The sequence below is a fragment of the Helianthus annuus genome, chromosome 5, assembly GCF_002127325.2.
Source record: "Helianthus annuus cultivar XRQ/B chromosome 5, HanXRQr2.0-SUNRISE, whole genome shotgun sequence".
Lineage (NCBI taxonomy): Eukaryota > Viridiplantae > Streptophyta > Magnoliopsida > Asterales > Asteraceae > Helianthus > Helianthus annuus.
In genome coordinates this window covers 156,752,655-156,774,517 of record NC_035437.2, presented here as the reverse complement: position 1 = coordinate 156,774,517, position 21,863 = coordinate 156,752,655, and the positions used below count along the sequence as shown (strand labels likewise).

General features: G+C 37.5%; 1 protein-coding gene across 1 annotated transcript; it reads left to right on the top strand.

The window, feature by feature from the left end:
* The first annotated feature begins 1,084 nt into the window (after positions 1-1,084).
* Positions 1,085-20,083, top strand: LOC110937008 (brefeldin A-inhibited guanine nucleotide-exchange protein 1). The gene is made up of 3 exons (XM_035990306.1): positions 1,085-1,530; positions 10,163-10,527; positions 19,876-20,083. Exons 1-3 carry the CDS (start codon positions 1,492-1,494, stop codon positions 19,877-19,879), a joined length of 408 nt encoding a protein of 135 aa, XP_035846199.1. The 5' UTR covers positions 1,085-1,491; the 3' UTR covers positions 19,880-20,083.
* The last annotated feature ends 1,780 nt before the right edge of the window (positions 20,084-21,863 follow it).

Genomic DNA, 21,863 nt, shown 5'->3' with positions numbered 1-21,863 from the left:
GACTTTTATCTTCATCTTCATTTAGCAATAAAAAAAACCCAAAATCAGTTTGGAATGTAAACAATGACATCCTTAATTGGGACTAATTTTTTTTTTCTATTTTAACTTGTAGGTGAATTATTGTTGTTTATCCATTGAAACAAAGAAAGTAGACATTCATATACATATGCATATACATGTCAAAACCTACTTTCTAAAAGTAAAACAAAACAATTTCTAGTGGATTTTGAGTTCAAATGCCTTAAGTTCGTTAAAAACTAACACATTATCCAAAAGGAAACACTAGATATTTTTTTGGTGAAATTTTTCGGCTTGCCAACCTTTCGGATTCCTTTTCATGTTCGAAGTCTAATCATTTGGAAGCTAAAAGTACCCTGGGAAACAAAAAGATGAAATTGTATGTAATAAACGCTTAATATATAAATAAATAAGACGTGATTATAGCTCTGGTTCTAGTTTTTATGGTAATATTTAAACTAGAAATGACAAATCAACAAACATGATGGAGAGATAGTCCTTGAAGTCTCATATTCTATCCTGGTTGTAGTCGGACCATGACACTTCCACGAATATAGATGGTTTTTTATATGTACAAAATTGCTGAAAATATACACTTACATTTTTACGGACTTTTTGTTTATATAACCAAACAAAGCAAAGAAGTTGACATTTTATTCCACAATCATTAACCCATAATAACCTTTTTGGGCAATGCTATAAACCCTATGTTAAGGTACTAACATGCTTTGACATCTAACCATTCCTATAGTGCCACACTTGTGTTTTTTTAAGAGCAACAATAATATTTAGTACATGGAACTTGTTATTTAGTATCTGATTAACATGCTTTGACATCTAACCATTCCTATGGAGCCACACTTGTAATACTAGTACTTTTTCTTAAGAGCAACAATGATATTTAGTACTTGGAACTTGTTATAATTATATAATACTCTAATTTGTATCATTTTTAGGCTTAAGGACTTGTACTTTATGCTTAGTTGTTGTCTTGTGCATTAACGTGTTGTACTTGATGTTTGGTTTACAACTTCTTTAAGCAACTATTTGGTGTGATGTGAAGCTTCTTGATATCACAACTGGCTACTTGCTTTCACCCAGGTTATCAACATGTTATGCCCATCTCAAATCACCGCTCTACCTTTCTAACGAGAGTTTGAGTAGGACAGAAACGAGGGTGGATTCCTCATACCGGCGACCCCAATTTCCGGACAAGCCACACTTCGCGACCACCACCTTCGTCTCCTAACGACGATGGCAGCGACTTCTTCTCCCTGACCCGACGTTTCAAGTCACATCAGCGGTTGATGGCAGTTCTAAGGTGATGTCTGGGTGTCTTAACTTCGGTGACGATGATGATAATGGGCTCAAGATGAACGATTGTCTCATTGTATCGCTCCCCTTTTGCGAGAACTGCCATTCATTCTTGGATTTGGGTTTAGGGTTGTTTTTTTGAGGTTGTTTTGCTGAGCGATGGTTATGAGAAAATCAGCCTTCAGATTCACTTACAAGGTAGGGTTTTTTTATAGATTATTTCTATGCTATTTTCATTGTGAGTGTTCTTCTCATAACCCAATTTAGCCTTTAGGTGTAGTCAAACATTTGTAACATCAGTGGCTATGATTATGGTTCTTATTAGGTGAGGTGAAAGATGGCTTCATACTAATTTACCTTTCTTTACTGCAAACGATGGTGATTTGTGAGCCATAATGTGTAATTGAGCCACTGATCGAGCCACTGATTAAGCCTAAATTAAGTATTGTGTCCAAAATGCTTAATTTTACTAATTGTTATTCTGTGATTATTTGTTTTATTAACTGGCTATTTTTAGTTACAGTATGGGTAAGCAAAAGCTGTCTGCTATCTACCACAAACTAGATGTGGCATCTTCTTCTAAAAATCCAGTAAATTTAGAAGAAGGAATCTTTGTCCGCAAGGCAAACTATGAGAATCCACTTTCCCCAGAGAAAAGGGATTCGATACTTAAAAAGAGTCAGGAGACAAAGAAACCCCGAACCAAGAGAGTTAGGTTTAACCCAGAAATCCAGGAGTTGGGTAATAGTACACCTTGGGAAGATAAAATAGACGGGAAATGGGCGAATCTCTATATGCTAGCTACTGTAGCAGAAAATGCTAATCTCTAAATATCCGATAAGTTGGGTCTAGTAAGAGAAATCACAATCCCGTAAATAAATAAAGTCCTAAGTGTGTTTATTCCTGTTGTTCTTTGTATAAATTAGTATGCAATAAAACTTCAGTGTTTTGTTTGTTAAACTTTGTTCTAAAGTTTTAACATTACATTTTGCATATATGCTATGCAGCATGAATGAGATGTCGGAAACATTCCAGAATCTCAACTTATATCCAGTGCCTATTGAAGTCTCTCACGACTTTACTGGTTACATTGCTGACATAGAAGAACCTGTGGAATTCCAAGCTCCACCGCTGGAAAAAGCCAAACCTAAAAAGAAGAGAAGATATGTAGGGTGGAGGAAAGTGCGCCGTAGGAAGACTGCCACTAGGAAACTCCCTAAAATAGAAAATCCTATGATCATGAACAAGGGAAAGGAAATAGAAACTGGAGAAGGTTCGAAATCACCTGAAAAAGAAATAGGAATAGATCTGAAGCAAAAAGGAATAGAGATTGGCGAAAGCTCTAAACAGTCTGAGGAAATCACGTTCCAGGACGAAATAGATCGCCTATTGGAGAACTGTGATGTTTTAGAGCCTATCAACGATAATCTCTTTTCTTACCCGGCTACAGTTCAATTCCCACTAAACCTAGGACCAGCTATTCCAGACCCACTAGTTCATACCAGACCATTAGGCCAAATGGAGGAATGGTGGACCAATGACTGGCAATTCCAAAATATAGTTAACAGTCCTTATAGCTTCCTTCCACAATTTGACCCAGAACCACTCCCAAATCCTCCCATGAGTAATGAAAACCTAGCTGAACTCCGTCAGTTCGGTGAAGAACTGATAGGTACAGGTAATAGGATCAGGGAAATGGGAGAGCATCTAACTTGGAAGTACGATGAAAGGGAGCACCGTTACTAGAACTGTCAGTTAAACCACAGAAAGCCGTATTATATGATAGTAACTTAAAATTCTGTAAAATGGGCAATAAAACTCTGTAAGATACGGTGTGTATGGATGCATATACAATATACTAACAAAGAAAAGTCGGGAAATCGACAATTTTGGTTATACTTGTATGTTGTGATAATCTATGTGTATTTATGTGAATTTTGTCATTGATAAGTTAGACACTAATAATTTTACCAATTAACAGATGGAAAACGCTAATAATGAACCAATTAATGAAGAAAATCAATCTGAGCAAGAACAGGAAGATCAATATATAACTCGACAAGATATCGAGCATTTTATCGCCCAAGGGATAGCTCATGCTATTCCAGAAATTGTAGCTGCTGTTCGAAAACCTGCCGAACCACAATTAATTCCTAGTAAACGTATTCCAGAAGATAACGGCAGTAACAGCATAAATGGAGGCGGTAATCATGACGATCATGATCCGCAGCAGGCCCCACTCCCTAAAAGAATGAAAGCTGCAACGCCTGGTTGCACTTACAAAGAATTTCATGCTTGCAAACCCGCTGAATTTGCAGGTAACGAAGGGGCAACTGCAACACTGCGTTGGTTAGAGAAAACCGAGGCAGTAATTTCAATAAGCAAATGTGCTGATAGAGACCAGGTGATGTATGCATCAAATCTGTTCAAAGAAGGAGCACTTGAATGGTGGAACACGGTCCTCCAGGCAAAAGGAAGAAGTATAGCCTATGCAATGAGTTGGGAAGAATTTAAGAGTTTGGTAGAAAGAAAATTCTGTCCCGAATACGAGAAGGAACAAATGGCAAACAAGTTCCTAAGTCATCGTATGCTAGGAGTAGATTGTCGGGGATATACTTCGACATTCTTTGAATACGCAAGGGTAGTGCCATCACTGGCTTCGCCAGAACCGGTACTTATCTCTCGTTACATCTGGGGGTTAATTAGTGAAATCCGAAACATCGTTAAAGCTGCGAGACCTCGTACTATTGACGATGCTGTAGAATTAGCTAATACCCTAACCGATGAATTGGTACGCACAAGAGAGGAAGATCGCAAGAAGGAATTAGCTCACAAGATTACCCAAGGATTTCGTGTGGGTAATGCCAAGAAGAGAGGAACCGGACAATCCTCATCATCTCCTTTCTGCAAAATTTGCAAAAAGAAGCATTATGGACAATGCAACATGGTTTGCAATTTTTGAAAAATGAAAGGACATCGGGAAGAAGACTGCAGGAAGAAAACAAAAGTTTGTTATAATTGCAGAGAGAGGGGACACTTTCAATCTGAATGTCCTAAGTTAGCTAAACCTGTAGTTAACCAAACCAAACCAGCTGAAGGAACAACCAAGAGAAATGCGCGAGCATTCCAGCTGACCACTCAAGAGGCCGAACTCATTCCAGATGTGATAGCTGGTACGTTCTTAGTTCACAACGTATTTGCAAAAGTATTATTTGACTCTGGTGCGAACCAAAGTTTTATAAATACTTTATTTTGCCAAGATCTTAAGTTACCATTAACCACTCTTAGGCAAATTTTCACAGTAGAAACCGCAGAAGGAAATTCTGTGAAAATAGATAAAATCTGGCAAGAAGGAAAAATAGAACTATTAGGCCATAAGTTTTCTGCAAATTTGTTACCAATGAATTTAGCAGGATTCGATGTAGTATTAGGAATGGATTGGTTAATATCCAACCATGCACGAATCCTATGTGACAAAAATGCAGTAGAAATTCAAACACCTACAGGAGAAGTAATTTTAATTACTGGAGATAAACCTCGAAAGCCACTGAAATTTATCTCAGTAATGAAATTGGCTAGTTATTCAAGAAAACAGGAAATGGTGTATATGATTTCAGTAATCATTAACACTAAGGATAAGGAACTTCAGGACATCCCAGTAGTGTCAGAATACCCAGACGTTTTTCCAGAAGAATTACCTGGATTACCACCTGATAGGGAAGTAGAGTTTAGAATTCATTTAATTCCAGGTACTGCACCAATAGCTAAAGCACCATATAGATTAGCACCTACCGAAATGCTAGAATTGAAAAAGCAATTAGAGGAATTATTAAGCAAAGGATTCATACAACCGAGTTCATCCCCTTGGGGTGCACCGGTACTGTTTGTGAAAAAGAAAGATGGATCGATGAGAATGTGTATCGATTATAGAGAATTGAATAAGATTACGATTAAGAATCGATACCCATTACCTAGGATTGATGATCTTTTTGATCAATTGCAAGGGGCTAGGTATTTCTCTAAGATAGATTTAAGATCTGGATATCATCAGTTGAAAGTACAAGAAGAGGACATACCTAAAACTGCTTTCAGAACTAGGTATGGTCATTATGAGTTTACAGTCATGCCCTTTGGATTAACGAATGCCCCAGCAGCATTCATGGACATGATGAATCGAATCTGTAAACCATATTTGGATAAATTTGTGATCGTTTTCATCGACGATATACTTATTACTCCAAAAGCCAAAAAGAACATTGTGAGCATTTACATGTTCTCTTAACTTTGTTAAGAAACGAAAGGCTTTATGCCAAATTCTCAAAATGTGAATTTTGGCTACAAGAAGTACAATTCTTAGGTCATGTGGTAAATCACGAAGGTATCCATGTAGATCCTGCTAAGATAGAAGTAATTACGAAGTGGAAAGTTCCACAAACAGCAATGGAGATAAGAAGTTTTCTAGGCTTAGCTGGATACTATAGACGATTTATCAAAGATTTTTCCAAGATAGCCGTACCATTAACTAAGTTAACCTGTAAAGCTGCTAAGTTTGAATGGGGACCTAGACAAGAAGAAGCCTTTAAGATATTAAAACATAGGTTGACGAATGCACCAATCTTAGCTTTACCCGAAGGAACAGAAGATTTTGAAATATATTGTGATGCTTCAAAATTGGGATACGGATGTGTGTTAATGCAACGCAAGAAGGTAATTGCGTATGCCTCTAGACAATTGAAAAAGCACGAAGAAAATTATACGACTCATGATCTAGAATTAGGAGCCATAATCTTTGCCCTTAAGATATGGAGACATTATCTGTATGGAAGAAAGTTTACTGTCTATACCGATCATAAAAGTTTAAGATATATATTTGGGCAAAAAGAATTAAACATGAGGCAAAGAAGATGGATGGAGATGCTAAGCGATTACGACTGTGATATCCAATATCACGAAGGAAAGGCAAATGTAGTTGCAGATGCCTTAAGTCGTAAGTATCATGAGAAACAGAAACAAGTCCGTGCTCTGAGGTTAAATCTACAAGTAGATTTAATGGCACAAATTAAAGAAGTCCAGAAAACAGCAATCCAAGACGATGCTGAAGGAATGAAAGGTTACCTAAAAGAATTAGAACAAGGAAATGATGGAATTTGGAAATTCCATAAGAAACGAATTTGGGTACCTAAGCAAGGAGAGTTAAGAAATAAGATTTTAGAAGAAGCTCATAAATCTAGGTATACTATGCACCCTGGAAACAATAAGATGTACCAAGATTTAAGAAATAATTTCTGGTGGATAGGAATGAAAAAGGATATAGCCGAATACGTATCCAAGTGCTTAACTTGTTCACAAGTTAAAGCTGAACACCAGAAACCTTCAGGACTACTACAACAGTTAGAAATGCCTGTATGGAAATGGGAACTTATAACAATGGATTTTGTTACAAAGTTACCCAAAACCAAAAGAGGTAATGATGCGATTTGGGTAATTGTAGACCGCTTAACCAAATCAGCTCATTTCCTACCAATGAAAGAAACCTTTAGTATGGAAAGGTTAGCACAACTCTACGTGGACGAAGTAGTATCCCTACACGGAGTCCCGCTCTCCATTGTATCGGATAGAGATAGTCGTTTTACATCTCATTTCTGGACAAGTTTTCAGAAAGCAATAGGAACTCGACTAAATCTAAGTACTGCTTATCATCCACAAACAGACGAACAGAGTGAAAGGACAATACAAACGCTAGAGGATATGCTCCGAGCATGTGTAATTGACTTTGGTGGTAATTGGGATAGCCATTTGCCATTAATTGAATTCTCCTATAACAATAGTTATCATTCAAGCATCGAAGCTGCACCATTTGAAGCACTCTACGGACGTAAGTGCAGAACTCCAGTATGTTGGGCAGAAATCGGAGAAAGTCAATTATCAGGTCCTGAAATTGTACAAGAAACTACTGATAAGATAACTCAGATCAAGGAAAGACTGAAAACAGCTCGAGATCGTCAGAAAAGCTATGCAGACAATCGTCGTAAGCCTTTAGAATTTCAAGTAGGAGATAAAGTACTTTTAAAAGTTTCTCCTTGGAAAGGAGTAGTACGATTTGGTAAGAGAGGAAAGCTAAGTCCAAGATACGTTGGACCATTCCCTGTGATTCAACGAATAGGACCAGTTGCTTATCGTTTACAACTACCAGAAGAATTAGCTGGAGTACATGATGTATTTCATGTATCCAATCTTAAGAAATGTTTAGCAGACGACTCCCTGGTAGTACCTCTTCAAGATGTAGAGGTGAACGAAAAGTTAAAATTTATAGAGAAACCACTACAGATTGAAGATAGAAAAGTCAAGTTTCTCAAGCACAAACGACTAGTGCTAGTAAAAGTCAAATGGAATTCAAGAAGAGGACCAGAATACACTTGGGAACTGGAATCAGAAATGAAGCGAAAGTACCCTCATCTATTCCAGTAAATCTCGAGGACGAGATTTTTCTTAAGGTGGGGAGGATGTAACAACTGCCACTAAAATCCATAATTAGGATGATAATTAGCTAGTAAGGAAACCCTAATTAAGAAACCCAAGTAATTCTGCACTAACCCTAAAATTTCCAGAATAATCGGAATCAGGATCAGGGCCCCTAAAACTCAGGGGGGGGGCAAAACCCTAGTTACGATTATCATCATAACTCTCTGTCGAAATAGAATTTTAAAAATCTAACGACTCAGCAAGCCTACACACGCAAAAACCTAGTCTATGAAAGTAGGGTGGTCACTCGCGTAGCGCGACGCCTAAAGGGGTACCCCCTCGCGCTACGCGACGGTGTCAAATTTTCAGTATAAATAGCAGGGGTTGTGACTTGAAATCTGGCACTTGAACGACGTTAAAATTCATAATATACGTCGAGTTATAAGCAAAACAGTCCAACACACACACAATTATCGAAACGCTGCCGCAATCAGGGTAATAACTCGATCGCTATTACGATTCAACGTCCGATCGATTATAACTATCCAACGATAGTCCGGGTGCTGCTCAATTGAGCTTGTACTTTGATTATTCGTCGTGATTTCGACTTGAATATTAGAGTGCTGTTCGAATTCGGACTATGCTCTGTTATTCGTTGTGAATCCGATTGAATTATCGAGTATCGCACTGATTAATCGTTGTGAAGGTTTAATCTCGTGAATTGACGTAACTGCTGTATTAGTTACTAACCTGTGCATACATATATTGTTTTACCACATATATATTCTAATCGTTGTGAAGGTTTAATCTCGTTATTCTCTATGTGTTAGTAAAACAATATATTTAACCACAAAAGTATTATTTTTACAATATATATAAAAATAAAGATTAATCGTTGTGAAGGTTTAATCTCGCGATCCATGATTACTCAAATTGCTTTATTACTTTTTCTGGTTTTGGGTAACTTAGTAACAAAATCTATTGTTAAGAGTTCCTATTTTCATATAGGCATTTCTAATTATTGGAGTAATCCTAAAGGTTTCTAGTGCTCTGCCTAAACTTGTGAACAGGTGAGACACTTAGATATATGACTGGCTATGTCCATTTTTATTCCTATCTACCAAAAGTTATTTCTTAAATCTTGGTATATCTGATTGTTACCTAGGTACATGGTATACCTAGATCTATCTAGAATCTTATTTCTTAATTTACCCTGCTTAGGTACCCAATTGTTTTCTTAGGGAATCTCCAAATTCTTATTACTTCCTTGTTTTAATTCTTTGGCTTGTCCTTTCATTCCTTCAGCATTGTCTTCGATTACTGTTTCTTGAATTTTCTTTAGTTGCTTCATTACATCTAACCGTAGATCTTAATCTAAGAGCATGGACTCACTCTTGCTTTTCATGATACTTATGACTTAAAGCATCTGCAACTACATTTGCTTTTCTTTGTGATACTGGATATCACAGTTGTACTCATTTAGGATTTCCATCCATCTTCTTTGCCTAATGTTTAGTTTGTTTTGCCCAAATACGTATCTTTATCTTTTTGTGATCTGTATCTATAGATAATGTCTCTAAATCTTAAGGGCAAAATTATAGTTCCTAGTTCTCAATCATGAGTTGTAAAATTTTCCTCGTGCTTTTAAGTGCCTGAAGGTATACGCAATTACCTTTTTGCGTTGCATCAACACACATTCTATTCCTAATTTTGAAGTATCACCATATACTTCAATTTCTTTTGGCAATGCTAAAATTAAAGCACTTGTTAACCTTTGATTTAATATCTTAAGAGCTTCTTCTTGTCTAGGTCCTCACTCAACTTAACTATTTTACAGGTTTAGCTTAGTTAAGGGTTCAAATTGTCTATAGTATCCAGTTAAACCTAGAAAACTTCAAACTTTTATGGCTGTCACGAATAACAGTTTTGCGACTTACATCCAAAACTTTGTGTTACCGCATCTGGATCCAAAAGGTTTGAAATCTTGCCATTTTCATCCATCTCATTAAATCTTTTTCTGCGTTAAGTCAGGGGAATTTTCGTCTTTTTTGTTAACGTAAAGGGCAATTCAATCCCTTTCACTTTATGGAAAAAGACCAAATACTGCTGAAAAAGACCAAATTGCCTTTTAAATTAACAGAAAAGACGAAAATACCCCTGAATTAACGGAGAAAAATGGATGGAGTTAACAAGCCAGATGAAAGTGGTAAGATTTCAAACCTTTTGGATCAAAATGCGGAAAACAAACCTTTGGACTAAAGTTGCAAAATTGGCCAAACCTCAGGGACGAAAATGGCATTTTACTCTAATAACTATATTTTAGTATGTATACAATCTTTCGTTCTTATACACTATATTTTGTTGACAGGCGTTAACTGCTGCTGCTGCTGATGAAAGGAAGAATGTGGTGGTGTTGGCATTTGAGACGATGGAGAAAATAGTACGGGAGTATTTTCCTTATATAACTGAGACAGAGACCGCGACTTTTACGGATTGTGTCAGATGTCTCATCACTTTCACCAATAGCAGATTTGACAGTGATGTAAGCCTAAACGCCATTGCTTTTCTCCGCTTTTGTGCTGTCAAGCTTGCCGAAGGGGGCCTTATCTGCAATACTGAAAATGTTGCTGCTGCTGCTGATGGTTCAAGCGTTTCAGTTGTGAAGGAAGCTGATGGAGAAAAATTTAATGGATGTAGACGAAAACGCTTCCTATTGGATTCCTTTGCTAAGTGGTAATGTACTAATGCATTTAACAAGACCCATTTCTCTATTGCTCAATGTTGTTAATAGCGAGCATAGCGCTCACTATAGCGTTTAGCATGGCAATGCGATTATCACTCGCAATCTGATTTTGGTGCCTCCATAGCGTGGAAATAGCGGGATTATAGATTTTTTTGTTTTGATATAAATAGCAATAATCCATGCCTATAAAAAAGCAGAATTTTCGTTTTATTTAAATATACATACGAAAACAGTGTATTTTGATGAAATACACATATAAAGTATTTCTAAAATTATCTTCTAGTGTATCGCTAATCATAAAATAGCGCCCACTATTTCATCGCTATTGCTACGTAGCGTATAGGTAGCTTGCCGCTATCGTCCGCTATTCGCTATTAACAACTATGCTATTGCTTTTCTTTGATCTAGAGGTGGAAAATCTGACCCACTTCATTATGAAACGGGTCGATTTGGACCTTTTTTAATCTCAAAACGTGTCAAATAGTTTAAGCTAAAAAAAGGGGGAATGCATATGTGACATCAGTTAATTAGGCTATGGGGTGTGGGGATAAATCCCCTAGGGGCTTTATCACGCCACGTCAGATCCACGTCAGCCAGGGGCCAGGGGGCTTTATCACGCCTTCCCTTAACTTGCAGGGTGTGGGATAAAGCCCCCCTTCAAACTATAGCGCCCCCACCTGCAACCAATCACCCCTCGATCCTGCCAAATCTTCTTCATTACCATGTTGGCGAAACCACCATGGTGCCCCCTCTTAAATCAGTGGGTATGGACGGTGGCGCCCCACCGGCGCTATCGTTGGTGAGGTGGCAGGGGTGGCGCCCTCCACACCCTCCGGCCTTACCAATGCATAATAAATGTGGACAAAAAGGTGTTTGTGGGTCAACCCAATCTGACCTGTACCAAAAATTACCTGTTTCCTGATGGCTTTGACCTTTTGTCATCATGGTTGCTGTAGTTACTTGTTAGATGTTATACTTCAAATCTCTGGCGGCAACCGAATTCATCTTTGAAGAACTTTTGACTTATTATTTCTCTAATTAATACTAAACTAGAATTACGACCCGCCGCAATGCGGCGGGGATTCTTTAGTTATAACTAAGTCGATTTAGGACCCGCACGTTATGTTGAACCTGTCAAACGGGAAAAAATAGACGATGTAAAAACGTTCACCCACACACGTACGTTGAGTCGTGTTAACTCGTAAAATTTAGAACGAAACGTAAAAATGTTAAACCAAAGACGCACGTTGCGATGTGTTCTGTCACAAAATTTAGAACGAAGCATAAAGCGAAAAATTTACGAAAATGAAAATTATAAAGGACCAAAGTTGAAAGTAAAAAAAGTTATGAGGATAGATTGCAAAAGATAAAAAGTTTTGGGTTAAAAGTAAAAAAAAACAATTTTTTTTTAAAAAACCCCCAAAGCAAAGGTTACAACAACCATATACATAACCATTTTTTCTTTGAAAACCCCCAAAGCCAAGATTACAACACATATATGCATAAATATGTTGCTTCTTTATAGTGTTTTAATTTAATAACTAAGTTGATCAATGACCAACACGTTGTGACGAACCTCTAAGATGAAAAAAATAGACGTAAAAACTTTGAACTCACATGGACGTTGTGCCGTGTTAACTCGCAAAATTATGAACAAAACGTAAAAACGTGGAGCCACGCAAGCACGTTGGTCCGTGGTAACTCATTTGTCACTGCTTAATAATTTGAGCTAAGCCAAATTATTATATGGATGGTATTGTAATACTTATACATTGGATGCCGTGTTAACTGCTTAATAATTGTTTTTCATTAATTAGCTCATCTTTGTTCAAGCTAATAATTAAATTGAGCCACTGATCGAGCCACTGATTAAGCCTAAATTAAGTATTGTGTCCAAAATACTTAATTTTACTAATTGTTATTCTATGATTATTTGTTTTATTAACTGGCTATTTTTAGTTACAGTATGGGTAAGCAAAAACTGTCTGCTATCTACCACAAACTAGATGTGGCATCTTCTTCTAAAAATCCAGTAAATTTAGAAGAAGGAATCTTTGTCCGCAAGGCAAACTATGAGAATCCACTTTCCCCAGAGAAAAGGGATTCGATACTTAAAAAGAGTCAGGAGACAAAGAAACCCCGAACCAAGAGAGTTAGGTTTAACCCAGAAATCCAGGAGTTGGGTAATAGTACACCTTGGGAAGATAAAATAGACGGGAAATGGGCGAATCTCTATATGCTAGCTACTGTAGCAGAAAATGCTAATCTCTAAATATCCGATAAGTTGGGTCTAGTAAGAGAAATCACAATCCCGTAAATAAATAAAGTCCTAAGTGTGTTTATTCCTGTTGTTCTTTGTATAAATTAGTATGCAATAAAACTTCAGTGTTTTGTTTGTTAAACTTTGTTCCAAAGTTTTAACATTACATTTTGCATATATGCTATGCAGCATGAATGAGATGTCGGAAACATTCCAGAATCTCAACTTATATCCAGTGCCTATTGAAGTCTCTCACGACTTTACTGGTTACATTGCTGACATAGAAGAACCTGTGGAATTCCAAGCTCCACCGCTGGAAAAAGCCAAACCTAAAAAGAAGAGAAGATATGTAGGGTGGAGGAAAGTGCGCCGTAGGAAGACTGCCACTAGGAAACTCCCTAAAATAGAAAATCCTATGATCATGAACAAGGGAAAGGAAATAGAAACTGGAGAAGGTTCGAAATCACCTGAAAAAGAAATAGGAATAGATCTGAAGCAAAAAGGAATAGAGATTGGCGAAAGCTCTAAACAGTCTGAGGAAATCACGTTCCAGGACGAAATAGATCGCCTATTGGAGAACTGTGATGTTTTAGAGCCTATCAACGATAATCTCTTTTCTTACCCGGCTACAGTTCAATTCCCACTAAACCTAGGACCAGCTATTCCAGACCCACTAGTTCATACCAGACCATTAGGCCAAATGGAGGAATGGTGGACCAATGACTGGCAATTCCAAAATATAGTTAACAGTCCTTATAGCTTCCTTCCACAATTTGACCCAGAACCACTCCCAAATCCTCCCATGAGTAATGAAAACCTAGCTGAATTCCGTCAGTTCGGTGAAGAACTGATAGGTACAGGTAATAGGATCAGGGAAATGGGAGAGCATCTAACTTGGAAGTACGATGAAAGGGAGCACCGTTACTAGAACTGTCAGTTAAACCACAGAAAGCCGTATTATATGATAGTAACTTAAAATTCTGTAAAATGGGCAATAAAACTCTGTAAGATACGGTGTGTATGGATGCATATACAATATACTAACAAAGAAAAGTCGGGAAATCGACAATTTTGGTTATACTTGTATGTTGTGATAATCTATGTGTATTTATGTGAATTTTGTCATTGATAAGTTAGACACTAATAATTTTACCAATTAACAGATGGAAAACGCTAATAATGAACCAATTAATGAAGAAAATCAATCTGAGCAAGAACAGGAAGATCAATATATAACTCGACAAGATATCGAGCATTTTATCGCCCAAGGGATAGCTCATGCTATTCCAGAAATTGTAGCTGCTGTTCGAAAACCTGCCGAACCACAATTAATTCCTAGTAAACGTATTCCAGAAGATAACGGCAGTAACAGCATAAATGGAGGCGGTAATCATAACGATCATGATCCGCAGCAGGCCCCACTCCCTAAAAGAATGAAAGCTGCAACGCCTGGTTGCACTTACAAAGAATTACTTGCTTGCAAACCCGCTGAATTTGCAGGTAATGAAGGGGCAACTGCAACACTGCGTTGGTTAGAGAAAACCGAAGCAGTAATTGCAATAAGCAAATGTGCCGATGGAGACCAGGTGATGTATGCATCAAATCTGTTCAAAGAAGGAGCACTTGAATGGTGGAACACGGTCCTCCAGGCAAAAGGAAGAAGGATAGCTTATGCAATGAGTTGGGAAGAATTTAAGAGTCTTGTAGAAAGAAAATTCTGTCCCGAATACGAGAAGGAACAAATGGCAAACAAGTTCCTAAGTCATCGTATGTTAGGCATAGATTGTCGGGGCTATACTTCGACATTCTTTGAATACATATATTGTTTTATCCATATTCGTTATTCTCTATAAACTTTAACTTTTCGTTCACCTCTACATCTTGAAGAGGTACTACCAGGGACCAATACCATCCATATATTGTAATAATTTGTCCATATTCGTTATTTGGGTACACACACAGAGTACACAAATACTAAATCATTCTTTGAATACGCAAGGGTAGTGCCATCACTGGCTTCGCCAGAACCGGTACTTATCTCTCGTTACATCTGGGGGTTAATTAGTGAAATCCGAAACATCGTTAAAGCTGCGAGACCTCGTGCTATTGACGATGCTGTAGAATTAGCTAATACCCTAACAGATGAATTGGTACGCACAAGAGAGGAAGATCGCAAGAAGGAATTAGCTCACAAGATTACCCAAGGATTTCGTGTGGGTAATGCCAAGAAGAGAGGAACCGGACAATCCTCATCATCATCTCCTTTCTGCAAAATTTGCAAAAAGAAGCATTATGGACAATGCAACATGGTTTGCAATTTTTGCAAAATGAAAGGACATCGGGAAGAAGACTGCAGGAAGAAAACAAAAGTTTGTTATAATTGCAGAGAAAGGGGACACTTTCAATCTGAATGTCCTAAGTTAGCTAAACCTGTAGTTAACCAAACCAAACCAGCTGAAGGAACAACCAAGAGAAATGCGCGAGCATTCCAGCTGACCACTCAAGAGGCCGAACTCATTCCAGATGTGATAGCTGGTACGTTCTTAGTTCACAACGTATTTGCAAAAGTATTATTTGACTCTGGTGCGAACCAAAGTTTTATAAATACTTTATTCTGCCAAGATCTTAAGTTACCATTAACCACTCTTAGGAAAAACTTCACAGTAGAAACCGCAGAAGGAAATTTTGTGAACATAGATAAAATCTGGCAAGAAGGAAAAATAGAACTAGTAGGCCATAAGTTTTCTGCAAATTTGTTACCAATGAATTTAGCAGGATTCGATGTAGTATTAGGAATGGATTGGTTAATAGCCAACCATGCACGAATCCTATGTGACAAAAATGCTGTAGAAATTCAAACACCTTCAGGAGAAGTAATTTTAATTACTGGAGATAAACCTCGAAAGCCACTGAAATTTATCTCAGTAATGAAATTGGCTAGTTATTCGAGAAAACAGGAAATGGTGTATATGATTTCAGTAATCATTAACACTAAGGATAAGGAACTGCAGGACATCCCGGTAGTGTCAGAATACCCAGACGTTTTTCCAGAAGAATTACTTGGATTACCACCTGATAGAGAAGTAGAGTTTAGAATTCATTTAATTCCAGGTACTGCACCAATAGCTAAAGCACCATATAGATTAGCACCTACCGAAATGCTAGAATTGAAAAAGCAATTAGATGAATTATTAAGCAAAGGATTCATACAACCGAGTTCATCCCCTTGGGGTGCACCGATACTGTTTGTGAAAAAGAAAGATGGATCGATGAGAATGTGTATCGATTATAGAGAATTGAATAAGGTTACGATTAAGAATCGATACCCACTACCTAGGATTAATGATCTTTTTGATCAATTGCAAGGAGCTAGGTATTTCTCTAAGATAGATTTAAGATCCGGATACTATCAATTGAAAGTACAAGAAGAGGACATACCTAAAACTGCTTTCAGAACTAGGTATGGTCATTATGAGTTTACAGTCATGCCCTTTGGATTAACGAATGCCCCAGCAGCATTCATGGACATGATGAATCGAATCTGTAAACCATACTTGGATAAATTTGTGATCGTTTTCATCGACGATATACTTATTTACTCCAAAAGCCAAAAAGAACATTGTGAGCATTTACATGTTCTCTTAACTTTGTTAAGAAACGAAAGGCTTTATGCCAAATTCTCAAAATGTGAATTTTGGCTACAAGAAGTACAATTCTTAGGTCATGTGGTAAATCACGAAGGTATCCATGTAGATCCTGCTAAGATAGACGCAATTACAAAGTGGAAAGTTCCACAAACAGCTATGGAGATAAGAAGTTTTCTAGGCTTAGCTAGATACTATAGACGATTTATCAAAGATTTTTCCAAGATAGCCGTACCATTAACTAAGTTAACCTGCAAAGCTGCTAAGTTTGAATGGGGACCTAGACAAGAAGAAGCCTTTAAGATATTAAAGCATAGGTTGACGAATGCACCAATCTTAGCTTTACCCGAAGGAACAGAAGATTTTGAAATATATTGTGATGCTTCAAAATTGGGATACGGATGTGTGTTAATGCAACGCAAGAAGGTAATTGCGTATGCCTCTAGACAATTGAAAAAGCACGAAGAAAATTATACGACTCATGATCTAGAATTAGGAGCCATAATCTTTGTCCTTAAGATATGGAGACATTATCTGTATGGAAGAAAGTTTACTGTCTATACCGATCATAAAAGTTTAAGATATATATTTGGGCAAAAAGAATTAAACATGAGGCAAAGAAGATGGATGGAGATGCTAAGCGATTACGACTGTGATATCCAATATCACGAAGGAAAGGCAAATGTAGTTGCAGATGCCTTAAGTCGTAAGTATCATGAGAAACAGAAACAAGTCCGTGCTCTGAGGTTAAATCTACAAGTAGATTTAATGGCACAAATCAAAGAAATTCAGAAAACAGCAATCCAAGATGATGCTGAAGGAATGAAAGGTTACCTAAAAGAATTAGAACAAGGAAATGATGGAATTTGGAAATTCCATAAGAAACGAATTTGGGTACCTAAGCAAGGAGAGTTAAGAAATAAGATTTTAGAAGAAGCTCATAAATCTAGGTATACTATGCACCCAGGAAACAATAAGATGTACCAAGATTTAAGAAATAATTTCTGGTGGATAGGAATGAAAAAGGATATAGCCGAATACGTATCCAAGTGCTTAACTTGTTCACAAGTTAAAGCTGAACACCAGAAACCTTCAGGACTACTACAACAGTTAGAAATGCCTGTATGGAAATGGGAACTTATAACAATGGATTTTGTTACAAAGTTACCCAAAACCAAAAGAGGTAATGATGCGATTTGGGTAATTGTAGACCGCTTAACCAAATCAGCTCATTTCCTACCAATGAAAGAAACCTTTAGCATGGAAAGGTTAGCACAACTCTACGTGGACGAAGTAGTATCCCTACATGGAGTCCCGCTCTCCATTGTATCGGATAGAGATAGTCGTTTTACATCTCATTTCTGGACAAGTTTTCAGAAAGCAATGGGAACTCGACTAAATCTAAGTACTGCTTATCATCCACAAACAGACGGACAGAGTGAAAGGACAATACAAACGCTAGAGGATATGCTCCGAGCATGTGTAATTGACTTTGGTGGTAATTGGGATAGCCATTTGCCATTAATTGAATTCTCCTATAACAATAGTTATCATTCAAGCATTGAAGCTGCACCATTTGAAGCACTATACGGACGTAAGTGCAGAACTCCAGTATGTTGGGCAGAAATCGGAGAAAGTCAATTATCAGGTCCTGAAATTGTACAAGAAACTACTGATAAGATAACTCAGATCAAGGAAAGACTGAAAACAGCTCGAGATCGTCAGAAAAGCTATGCAGACAATCGTCGCAAGCCTTTAGAATTTCAAGTAGGAGATAAAGTACTTTTAAAAGTTTCTCCTTGGAAAGGAGTAGTACGATTTGGTAAGAGAGGAAAGCTAAGTCCAAGATACGTTGGACCATTCCCTGTGATTCAACGAATAGGACCAGTTGCTTATCGTTTACAACTACCAGAAGAATTAGCTGGAGTACATGATGTATTTCATGTATCCAATCTTAAGAAATGTTTAGCAGACGACTCCCTGGTAGTACCTCTTCAAGATGTAGAGGTGAACGAAAAGTTAAAGTTTATAGAGAAACCGCTACAGATCGAAGATAGAAAAGTCAAGTTTCTCAAGCACAAACGACTAGTGCTAGTAAAAGTCAAATGGAATTCAAGAAGAGGACCAGAATACACTTGGGAACTGGAATCGGAAATGAAGCGAAAATACCCTCATCTATTTCAGTAAATCTCGAGGACGAGATTTTTCTTAAGGTGGGGAGGATGTAACAACTGCCACTAAAATCCATAATTAGGATGATAATTAGCTAGTAAGGAAACCCTAATTAAGAAACCCAAGTAATTCTGCACTAACCCTAAAATTTCCAGAATAATCGGAATCAGGATCAGGGCCCCTAAAACTCAGGGGGGGCAAAACCCTAGTTACGATTATCATCATAACTCTCTGTCGAAATAGAATTTTAAAAATCTAACGACTCAGCAAGCCTACACACGCAAAAACCTAGTCTATGAAAGTAGGGTGGTCACTCGCGTAGCACGACGCCTAAAGGGGTACCCCCTCGCGCTACGCGACGGTGTCAAATTTTCAGTATAAATAGCAGGGGTTGGGACTTGAAATCTGGCACTTGAACGACGTTAAAATTCATAATATACGTCGAGTTATAAGCAAAACAGTCCAACACACACACAATTATCGAAACGCTGCCGCAATCAGGGTAATAACTCGATCGCTATTACGATTCAACGTCCGATCGATTATAACTATCCAACGATAGTCCGGGTGCTGCTCAATTGAGCTTGTACTTTGATTATTCGTCGTGATTTCGACTTGAATATTAGAGTGCTGTTCGAATTCGGACTATGCTCTGTTATTCGTTGTGAACCCGATTGAATTATCGAGTATTGCACTGATTAATCGTTGTGAAGGTTTAATCTCGTGAATTGACGTAACTGCTGTATTAGTTACTAACCTGTGTGTGTGCATTGTGTTAAATTAGGTTTAAGCAAGGCTAATCAGTAGGCTTATATCTATTGCTCGTTAATCTGCAATGTGAGTCATTCTTCTTTTTAAATTGTTTTCTCACAGTTTGTGAGTAAGTATTACAATACCTCAAATTATTTTCAAGGTTATAATTACAGGGATTAAGTCTTTGTAATCACCAAATTACAGCTGGTATGTGGGGTATTGTGCACAGTACTGTTATTATCCCTCTATGTGAGTGAATATTACTCTATGTGAGTTATTTTTACTCTGTGTGAGTACACCGTCACTATTTGGGCAACGGGACCCAATAGTGGTATGACCACAGTCACAGAAATGAATCGAGTGACAAATACCCATTCTTGATAATTGGTTGATAGAAACATTGTAATCGCTCTTAATACTGTAAATTATAACTAACGGGTGGTTTTAGAAAACAGAATGATTCACTCAGTATTTCCCCGCTGACAAAACCTTTTTCAAACATGTTTCAGGTGATCTGTGTGATCCAGGAAAAGTGCTGTAAAGCACTATCAAGCTCAGAGAAGTGGCTCAGTGTAAATAAATGAATAAAACGTGTTTTGAAAAAATAAAGATTTCTATGTGAAATCAACTTATTGTAAATTATGGGATTTATCCCTTAAACTTTGTGTAATATATTAAACGAGCATATTTCACGGATAAAAGATCCTGTTATAAAAAGACTTCCGCTGCCGCATTAATTAAATACCACGGGAACTGTCTCGCGGTCCCCCGACTCCGTCCAGGGTGGGTCGAGGGGCAAATCACGACGAATAATCAAAGTACAAGCTCAATTGAGCAGCACCTGGACTATCGTTGGATAGTTATAATCGATCGGACGTTGAATCGTAATAGCGATCGAGTTATTACCCTGATTGCGGCAGCGTTTCGATAATTGTGTGTGTGTTGGACTGTTTTGCTTATAACTCGACGTATATTATGAATTTTAACGTCGTTCAAGTCTAAATACCATCCGGAGTGCTATCAGATAATATTAAGTTTTTAATTCTCCGTTTCACTCAGATATTATTATAACACATAATTGTGTAAACCAGTGGCTTAGCTTAAAATTATATACCATCCGGACTGTCTAAGTATTACAATACCTCAAACACGGACCAACGTGCTCAATACCTTAAACTATACATTGTTTAATACCATCCATATAATAATTTGGCTTAGCTCAATGTATATGGATGGTATTGTAATAATTTGAGCTAAGTATTATTATAACTTGAGCTAATAATTAAATTGAGCCACTGCTTAATATGCCGGACTGTCAGCTCATCTTCTAAACTATGAAAGAAACCTTTAGCATAGAAAGGTTAACCAAGTTGTATGTAGATAAAACAGTATCCTTACATAGAGTTCCACTCTCCGTTGTATCGGACAGAAATAGTCGTTTCACTTTTCATTTCTGGAACAAGTTTCCAAATAGCAATGAAAACACGACTAAATTTAAGTACAACTTATCATCCCCAAACAGACGGACAAAGTAAAAGAACCATTCAAAACCTTGGAAGACATGCTGCGAGCATGTGTGATAACCATTCAAGTAGGATAACCAGTTACCCTTAATTAAATTCTCCTATAGCAATAATTATCATTCAAGTATCAAAACTGTCCCATTCGAAGCACTGTACAGACTAAGTGCAAACCCCAGTTTGTTAAGCAGAAATAGGAGAAAATTAATTATCAGATCCTAAAATTTTACAAGAAACCCCTGACAAAATAACTCAAATCAAAGAAAGACTGAAAACAGCTCGAGATCGTCAGAAGAACTATGCAGATAATCGTCGTAAATCTTTAGAATTTCATGTAGGAGATAAGGTACTTTTAAAAAGTTTCTCCTTGGAAAGGTATAGTACGATTCGGTAAGAAAGGAAAGCTAAGTCCGAGATACGTTGGACCATTCCCTGTGATTCAACGAATAGGACCAGTAGCTTATCGGTTACAACTACCAGAAGAATTGGCTGGAGTACATGATGTATTTCATGTATCCAATCTCAAGAAATGTCTATCAGACAAATCCCTGGTAGTACCTCTTCAAGATATAGCGGTAAATAAAAAAAAATAAAATTCATAGAGAAACCATTGGCTATCGAAGATCGAAAAGTCAAAATTCCTCAAGCATAAACGACTGGGTTGGTCAAAGTCAAGTGGAATTCAAAGAGAGAGCCAGAATACACTTGGGAGCTGGAGTCCGAAATAAAGCGAAAATATCCACATCCCTTCCAGTAAATCTCGAGGACGAGATTTTTCTTAAGGTGGGGAGGATGTAACAACTGCCACTAAAATCCATAATTAGGATGGTAATTAGCTATTAAGAAAACCCTAATTGAGAAACCCAAGTAATTCTGCACTAACCCTAAAATTTCCAGAACAATCAGAATCAGGATCAGGGCCCCTAAAACTCAGGGGGGGGGGGCAAAACCCTAGTTACGATTATTTAAATAACTTG